The 9,014-nt window shown below is 52.2% G+C and overlaps 1 protein-coding gene across 1 annotated transcript; it reads right to left on the bottom strand.

Annotated features, from left to right (window-relative positions):
• Positions 1-3: 3 nt before the first annotated feature.
• On the bottom strand, positions 4-8,969 carry LOC136198130 (polycystin-1-like protein 2). The gene is made up of 12 exons (XM_065988046.1): positions 8,915-8,969; positions 8,761-8,862; positions 8,567-8,704; positions 8,383-8,513; positions 8,100-8,331; positions 5,213-8,046; positions 4,951-5,166; positions 4,594-4,896; positions 4,435-4,545; positions 3,492-4,382; positions 1,503-3,435; positions 4-1,448 (listed from the first exon to the last, which is right to left on the bottom strand). Exons 1-12 carry the CDS (start codon positions 8,967-8,969, stop codon positions 25-27), a joined length of 8,370 nt encoding a protein of 2,789 aa, XP_065844118.1. The 3' UTR covers positions 4-24.
• Between the last annotated feature and the right edge of the window lie 45 nt (positions 8,970-9,014).

The raw sequence follows: 9,014 nt of genomic DNA, 5'->3' as shown, positions 1-9,014 counted from the left end.
GTCTTCTTGAGCAAAGAGATATGTCTATTTCTTGTAGTCCGCATACAGAGTCTTCACTTGATCGCGAATCGCACTCAATTCCATCAGCGTCGCCTGCGCCACCATCTGGTCACTTTTCGTCTCCAACAATTCGTAAAGTTTATCCGTGCGGCGACGTTGGCGTTTTGATGTCTTTCCTCTGAGTAGAGGTCGTACCTCATCAAGATCGCTATTCGGACTCTTCTGTTCCTTTCCATTGGGTGCCTCATCGTTATTTAGCCCGAGCATCTCCCTGATATACTCGACGACTTCGTACTTATTCTTCAGCCGATCGTTCTCCGATTTCACGACGGCAATGCTATTATTAATCGACGAAACGAGCAAATTCAAAATAATCACGGTCGCCGTGACAGCAAAAACGCCGAAAACGATTGGACCGAGAATTCGATGACTCGTCGACAATTCATCGACGTCAAAATTTCCCAGAATCATTTCAAATTGATATTGAATCGTATTGACGAAGGAGGAAAAGCGTTCGATATCTTGCCCAAAAAGAGTCATATTCAGGAAAGCAAACGCGACGAAAACGACGCTAATAACAAAAAAGAAGACGCCCAAATCGCCACCGGCTTCGCTAATCGTCGAGGCGAGAAGCAGCATTCGCCTATTGAACTGGAGAAGCCGCAGCGTTTTCAAACAGCTGAGAAACACCATGAAACTCCAGCAGTAGAGATAGGCATCGTCGAGCTGAGCGACGAGAGAAAAATCGAGAAAACGAGAATGAGTCGAGTTGGCGGCGTCGTACAGCGACGAAATTTTTCCGGTGACTTGAATCGTCGCCACGTAACGACCGACGTAAAGTCCGACGGCAGCCCAGCCCAAAAGGAGAACAGCGATTTCCAACCAATTCCACAACTCCTTCAAATGAGCCCACGCTTCGACGTAGCCACTTCGAATTTCAGCCACGGTGTAATAGACGAGATATATAAGAAATACGATTTCGCAGGCGACGATGAAGAATTGGAAAGGATTGACGTAGCGATACAGACGCGTCGTGTGAATGTCGATCGAAGGAAGCGCTCCGCCGCTCGACGCGAATTCGACGAGCAGACGAACGATGGAGAACAGATTCGAATTGGCGTTGTAGAACGTCGTTTCGACGACGACGGCGCGAGTCGCACGATCGATCCACAAGCGCCGACGCAATTCGCGAAGAAGAGCGCGCGCCGACGAGACGTTGTTTCGATCGAGATCGACGACGTAGCCGCCGTCGCCTTGGGAGTAGGTAGCCCGTTTGCCGTAGAGCGGCGTCTTGACGACGTTTCGTTGGTGAATCCACGACGTGTTGTTCGAGTCTTTATAGGGTAGCCACGCTTCGGAGTAATTCTTTGTGTCGGCGTCGCTCGACGAATAGGCGTCGAAGCATGAACCGATGAAGGATCGAACGAACGAATCGATACGGCAAGAATCTGCGACGAAAACATTAATAGAGTAGAATAATATCTCAATATATCTAGTTTTACCTTTTCTTACACGAAATTGCACCAGTCTCGGATCGCCCACAATCTTCATATTGGGATCGGCTGCAAATCCGTTTTCGCCCAACCAATCGCCGTTATACCATTTCACTCCAAAGAGACCTGGAACGAGAGTTCCTTCGACGTACGACCAAAAACTCGCCATATCCGTAACGTCGTCCAAGGCGACTTCCTTTCCCTCGACGAGCATCCTTTGGACGGTTCGCGTCGCTAGAAAGCCGTCTGGCGTACGATCCGTATACGCGATGAGCCAGAGAATGAACAGAAAAGTCAAATACCCTACGACGCTTCTCAACGCCTTATACGTACCCTGACGTCGTCTCGAACGCCTTCGAAACGACTCTCCCGTACCGTCGTACTTCGTAACGTGCAACGGCGGCAAAAAATCCGCCTTCGCTATATCGTCGTCGTTTTCGTAACGCCGACTGTCGACCACGTCCGCCGTGTCGCCGTCGACGACGCAGTGAACGCTCGGTCGTCGAATAACCAAGGCGAAGAATATAGCGAAGCCGACTATTTGAACCGGTTGCGTCAAGAAGATGGACTGTACGAAGGAAATGACAAAAGCGTTCACCCATTCGGTCGCCTTATCCGTTCCAAACGTGTAGCCGAGTATGATGGTGACGTACGAGGCGACGCCACTCGTTGCGACGAGAATCGCCCAGCCGACGTAGATGCAGGCGCGCGGCAAACGAATCGGTCCCGCGCAACGAGAACGCGACCGATCGTCGACGTCGTCGCCGCGATTTGTCGACTCCGCCGTCGATGCGCGACTGTTCAACGACGTCGACGATTTGTCGAAGCGATGCCACGTCGACGGCGTCGGCGATCCGAGTCGTCGTCCCGGTAACCAACGCGAAAACCAAGTTGCTTTCATTTTCTTAGGCTCGGATTTGGCCTTGGTCTTTTTCTTCGACGACGACGACGATGATGACGGCTTCGATAGTCGAAATATCTGCACGATGATGATATTGATGGGAAAGACCATGATTCCCGTCATAGCTCCCGTGTACATCTCCGCCCAGGTGAATTGAAACGGTCCAACCGATTGGGACGCCGTCGCCGTCGCTGCTTCATCGACAGAGTCGTACCACAGCGCGTTGGCGCACGTGTAGCACAGAAGCAAACACAGACAGCAAGATAGACGCTGAACGCACGTAAAATGACTCGTCGCCGGCCGAGTAAAGACGGAAAACCACAGGTGACTGTCCAACAAACCGTGACGCGATTTATAGGCGAATAGTTGACTAAACGATCGAAGTTCCTCGTCGCTCGTCACCGGAACGAATATATCGGCGACGCCGTCGCCGCGTTCGACGTCCAACCATCGACTACAGACGCATATCCACGAACGATCGGCGTCGACGTCGCGAACGCGAACGCGATCGAGAAACCAGTCGCGATGCGGCGGCGCGCCGGACGCGTCGTGCCACACGCGCACGCCGTGTAAATCACCGATGGGATCGCGAGTCGTTAGTCGAAAAACGTCGACGGCGCCGCGTTCGAACGGCGCCGGCGCGACGCCGTCCAATAAGCGCGCTTCCGTCGTACGTTTCGTGCCGACGAGCGCGATGCCGACGCGCGAGCGCGTGCCGGCGTTGCGACGGACGCCCGTCGCGACGGCGATTTCGTAGACGTAGTCGCCGTGGAAGCGATTGTCGACGAGATTGAGGACGCGAGTGCGACGCGCGTGACGACGATCGGCGCGAATTGCGTAGCCGAAAAGGAAGATGAAGTAGAGTCCGATGATGGAGAGAACGAGGGAGAAGGCGACCGGATTGTCGGCGATGTTTGAGAAGGCGGCGGCGGCGTCGCCGATGAAATCGAACGAATTGGGTGCGGAGAATAAATCGCCGCCGAAAAACGTCAAGTGCGTGCAGACGCAGTGAAGTTGACGAGAATTTGTATAGGGACCAGCCTAGAAAAAAAAAAAGAAATGAGATAATACATAACACGAGGTTATGCGTCGTATACTTGACATCCACTCGAACTCCACGTTTCGTTCTCGCTCTCCCAGAATAGACAGGCAGGAGATCGAGCGACGAATGTGTAATTAAACGTCGCATTGTCGTCTTCCGACGGCGGCACCACGGCGACGTAATACGATCCAGCACCGTCGACGAGCGACGAAATAAAAATCGAGTACGGATCGAGAGTCGTCGAGTAGCCGGCGGCGGCACCGCGAACGTCAAGTTGACGCTCGGCGGCGAGAAGTGACGAATTAACGTGAGTCCAGTCGACGAGCGGCAGCGAAAAGGCGAAATCGTTGACGGTCGCATCGGGAGTCGAATAATTATAACTAATAAAAACGTCGAATGATGACGTCAGATTCTCGACCGGTTGAATAACGATTTGAAGCGGCGCGTCGCCGTCCGTCACGGTGACGTTATGAAAAGCGACCTGCGACGACGAAACGGAAAAAACGGTCGACGACGACGACGAAGATTCAATATCATTCCTATTGATAAACACGTGTATTCCGTCGGTCAAATCAGACACGTCGACTTCGTTGCTCGATTCGTCGTAGAGCGACATGGATCCCGTCGACGAGCCGACTTTGTCCGCCGACGGATCCCACGTGTACGGATTCGTCGTCGACGTGAACATGACGACGTCGACGTAGGTTCGCGATTGCGATTCGTCGGCGCGACGAAGAAGATCGTCGTTGTCGGACGGAAGAATGAAGAGCGTGTCGGCGTCGCCGATGACGAGACTGCGGACGCTGTCTCGCGGACTTCGTTTGACAATCATTTTTAGATTGGCGCCTTGGAAGACGGTCGGACGTTCGCCGGGCGCGCCCGTCGAGAGAACGGCGCGCGAGAGATTGCGCGCCGCGTCGAAGCTGTCGATGGCCACCGTGCGATCCTAGAAACGAGGCGTCGTTTGATCGTCGAGGCCACGCTACGCGTCGCTCTACCTCAATTGCGTCGAACTCGTTTCCCATCAACTGAAATTGACTTCCAAGAAAAGCGAGTCCACTTCCACTTTCATTTCCTAAGGCATCGTTGACTTCACCCTCAACGTAAGTCTAAAGAATTTGACTGTACTACTCACAACCCCTATGCGTAGCTCTTACGAGTAATGATCGTGACGGTCTCACCGCTTGTTCCACGCTTATAGACAAAGAGCGCGCGAGACATGCGAATAAGTCCTGTGCTACGAATTTGACGGCGTTCGAATCGCTCGAATCGCGTTGGCGTGCGTGAGCCTCCAATAGCTGCGCAAATCGACCGGCAGCGGTGGCCACGATTTTTTGAGCCGCCGGTTTGATTTCGTTTTGCACGCGAGACGTCAACTCGAGAACGCTTGACAACTGAACGAGATCGTTGAGACTAGTTGGAACGACCGTCGCTATGGTGACAAACATTTCCTCCCTTAACTATAATAAGAAATGACAGAAATTTGTGGACCTAGTCAAATGATTTGGACTTACCGATTTTCGAATTTCTGTGTACTGAGAATTGAGCGTTTCGTTACGTTGCTCGTCTTCCGCTTGGATGTTCATTGCACGCGAAACGAGACCCATTAGTTGAAGTCCTGACGATATTTCACCACGATACATCATCCCGCTGAGAGAAGAGAACGGGGAGATGACCAGAGAATTCATCGCATCGAGCAGAGCATCGTCGTCCATATCCTCCCTATAAATCTAAAGAAAAAATTCAAGAAAAATTCATAAGAAATTTCTCTCATACCTGCACGTTCGTCACAAAAACCGTCGACGCTTTTACGCTATTCGTCACCTGAACGACAATAGCAACTCGATTCTCATTCTCCGGTCGACCGGCAGGTAAATAATCCAACGCGGCAAACGATTCGCGACCGTCCGAACACAACGTCAAGCCGGAACTGCGAAGCGAATCCCGTCCCGTACTCTCAAGAAAAACGTTTCCAGACGCCGAATCGATGTCCCCAATCGACGTCGAATAGTAGAACGAATACTGCAGCGGCAAATCGTCGTCTCGCCAATCGAAGCAACTCACGTTAAACGTCGTTCGAAATTCGACTCCCGTCGACGGCGAAACGACGCACGAGCCGCCGCGCGGCGCGCTCGTCGTCGCGAACGCGTACTCGGCTTCACCGGCGGCTCGACCGCCGACGATCGTCACGGCGACGTGCGCCGTGTAGACGGCGTCGCTTTGAAAAACGCCGCCGCGCACGGCGAGCGTTCTCTCGGCGCGACCCGTCGTCGTCGCCGCTTCCCAGTCGACGTCGACGGGACGACGATCACGAAAAAGCGTCCAATTGAAAGCGAGTTCGTTCAACGACGACGGACAGTCGACGACGGACGAACGACAACTCGCTTGGAGAACGAGATTCCACGATGGATTCACCTTCGATTTGCAGTTCGCCTCGCATTTTATAGTTCCGTCGATTCGATCGTGGTCATTGTTTTCGACGACGGTAAGCGCTTGACAAGCCGTCGCACTCCGACGTCCTTTCGTCACGACGACTCGAAACGCGTACGTCGTATTGACAATTAGAGTTCCACGACGAAGACGAAGTCTTCCGTCCGTGCCGTTTCCGTGTAACGATAACGAACATTCGGTGCCGTTGATTTCTTCGCAATCGATTGCGTCGATTGTCGCCAGGCGTCCGAGACACGACCAGGCGAACGTTCGCTCGCCGTCGTCGCCGTCCGGATCGTACGAAGCGGCGGCGGCGTCGAGAACGACGTCGCGTCGCGACGAGTCGCTCACGACGCGCCACGTGCCGCCGTCGATTCGCGCGATTAAAGTCGATGCGACGACGTCGAGCGCAATCGCGTCGCTGCCCTCGAAATCGAATCCATCCGACGTGACTCGGAGACGAACTCGATAGTTGCCGTACGGTAAAAAATTCGCGTGGAGAAACATTGACGGTAAATCTGTGGGAATTTCTTCGAGAACAAAAGCTAGCGTTGACGTCGTGTCGATGATTTTCCATTCGTATCGCGCTCGCGCTCGTCGTCCGCACGAAAAGATGACGGACGATCGAAAGGCTATCGCTTCGGAGCGATAGGCTCGGTAGGAAGACTGGGTTTCGTCGTAATCCGCTTGGGACGTGATTGTGACGACGGGCGGAGTGTTACATGCTGGGACGACGACTACGATTTTACTTGATGCGTTCAACGATGTTAAATTTGTCTCGACGCTCGCTCGAATCGCGTACGAACCCTCGACGGTGTAGACGTGCTGGGCTAGAAGTAGTACGAAGAGAGAGGCGACGCTCGATTCGTTTGCTTGAGTTCCTCGTCCGACTAGAGGCGGTGATGTGTCGCCAAAGTCAACGGAGAAATCGTAGTTGATAAGGCGAACATCTGCAATGAGGCGTACGGTCGCCGACGAGCCGACAATAACTGTAGGGTCGTGAGACATACTCATATTGACTTGCAACGCTGAAGACGACACTAACGACAGTAGTGACGACTCTGACGACGGCAACGACGATGGTGACGGCGGCAACGACGATGGTGACGGCGGCAACGACGATGGTGACGACGGTGACGACGTAGATTCAATACGAATAACAGCAACTGACAACGAAGCGAAACTCCACGAGAATGAATTCGAAACGTTAACGCTTGCATTGAATAATCCGGTTGAATTCGAAAGAAATAGAAACCGTGATTCGTCGCCCATTTGAGTTGCAATCGCAACGCCTGTGGAATCAATTAGACTCCACGCGTACGTCGTCAGCGCTTCGCCGCCTTCGCCTCCGCTCATGACGGCACTGAGGTTAATATATCGAAATAAAGGAATAATCGTTGAGCCGTCAAGCGACACACTATCCACGTTCTCCACAACCGTCACGTTACCGGCGATGACCTTAACGTGACTCACGTTATTGCTCACTTCCAAGGACACTTCGAATAAGCCTCCCATGGCATAGGAATGTTCTATTGAGAAGGTCTCGTTAGGTGTACAGTCGCGTGTAACGGTGGTGCCGTCGCCAAACTCCCAACGAGCTGTCATATTGGTTCCCATGGAGACAAAACCGGTGAACGAGGCGGTCGCATTTGTATTGAACCCTATTACGTGATTGAGAATTGACGCATAGACGCCGTGTATTCCCTCTTGTGCGTAAATCATCTCAGAAATGGGCAACACCCAATCGGCGCTGCACGAAATGACGTAGCTGCCCGGCTGGTCGACTTTGACGGTCGCACGCCCGTCCGACGAAAAGTAGAAGTCGTCTCCAACGTATATGTCGCTTTCAGAAACCAATACCCCCGACTCAAAACGACATTCAATCACAAAAGATTGATTGACTGATACGTAGCGAGGGAAGTGGAGATTGATCCGTTCATAAGCGTTGATGAGAACGCTTTGAGACTTATACTGGCCACAGAACGACGCCTCAACCGTCACACTGTAATTGCCTGGTTGAGTGTAGGCGTGATTTGTAGTGGCAAGTTGCGTGTAATAGAGTGATGTCTCGTTGAAATTCCATCTGAAGTAAACTTCTCGTGACACGTTCGTTGCTACGGTGAAGTCGACGCTGTCTCCAACGTAGGGATTCAGACTGGATGCAGTAATATTCAATTCCCCTTAGAAAAGGACAACACGTCTATACTTGGAAAGTACAATTAAAAAGTAATACCTAGAGTGACGCATAGAATCGTGACGTTGTCCACAGCTAAAACGCCGTCAATGGGATATAGAAAGCCAAACGTTTTGTCATAGTCCGTTACGACGAAAGTAAAGTGAAACGAAGAGGAAGCTGACACTGGCAAGCCTATCACTCCAGACTCGTTCCACTGCCTTGTTAAATCGTCACCGGTCTCAAAAAGCGGTGAACGCTCGCCAGAGACAACTAAACGCACAACAGGAACCTATAGAGGACATAACATAGCAATCCCTTGTGTAATGACTAAATCTCTTACCGTAGATGCATCATCCCCGTAGACATAGTAGGAGAAAGTGAGGCCAATGTGAGTGTCTCTGTGGAGTAAACGACTTTTCATTTTTCCATCGACAACCGCCATACTAAGAGGTCCGCAGCCGACGTAATAGCCTATATCCGATCATACTATAAAATTGGCTCTGGTAGTTTTTCAGATTTCGTGCCTTGGGGATTTCCGGAGGCGTCCGCCTCTGGCGAAGCGGAATCGGCGTTGGGGTCGTTCCGACGCGTCCAACGAAGATGAGGCACGCCGACTGGATCGTCCCAGCCGCAAAAGTTCGTATCGAACGTGCATTGAGAGTCTGCGTAAGAAAAGGGGCCTTCGCGTTCTGCAAATCTCGCGGATTTCGAAGCGTACCGCATCCGAATTCGTCCGAGCCGTCATTGCAGTCGGGAGTGCCGTCGCAGGTGAGGGACGAATCGACACAGTAGCCGTTTGCGCACGCGAAGTCGCACAACGCTGGGAAATGCCAGATTGCGCAGAATCGCTAATATAGGTTATATATTCATACCCGAAGCTTTGAAATTGGAAGCGAAAAAAGCAATACAGAAGAGAACGACTTGCATGATTTTCTGTAAGCAAACGGTAGCTACTAGTTATAGTTGGCGGGT

Source organism: Oscarella lobularis, chromosome 18 (assembly GCF_947507565.1).
Source record: "Oscarella lobularis chromosome 18, ooOscLobu1.1, whole genome shotgun sequence".
Taxonomy (NCBI): domain Eukaryota; kingdom Metazoa; phylum Porifera; class Homoscleromorpha; order Homosclerophorida; family Oscarellidae; genus Oscarella; species Oscarella lobularis.
This window is presented reverse-complemented; position numbering and strand designations above follow the sequence as displayed.

Coding starts and splice junctions, on each gene's coding strand:
- LOC136198130 (XM_065988046.1), bottom strand. CDS start 8,969: ATGCAAGTCGTTCTCTTCTGTATTGCTTTTTTCGCTTCCAATTTCAAA. Junction 4,897..4,950: donor ACACAGAAATTCGAAAATCG/GTAAGTCCAAAT, acceptor TTCTTATTATAG/TTAAGGGAGGAAATGTTTGT. Junction 4,546..4,593: donor GACCGTCACGATCATTACTC/GTAAGAGCTACG, acceptor CAAATTCTTTAG/ACTTACGTTGAGGGTGAAGT.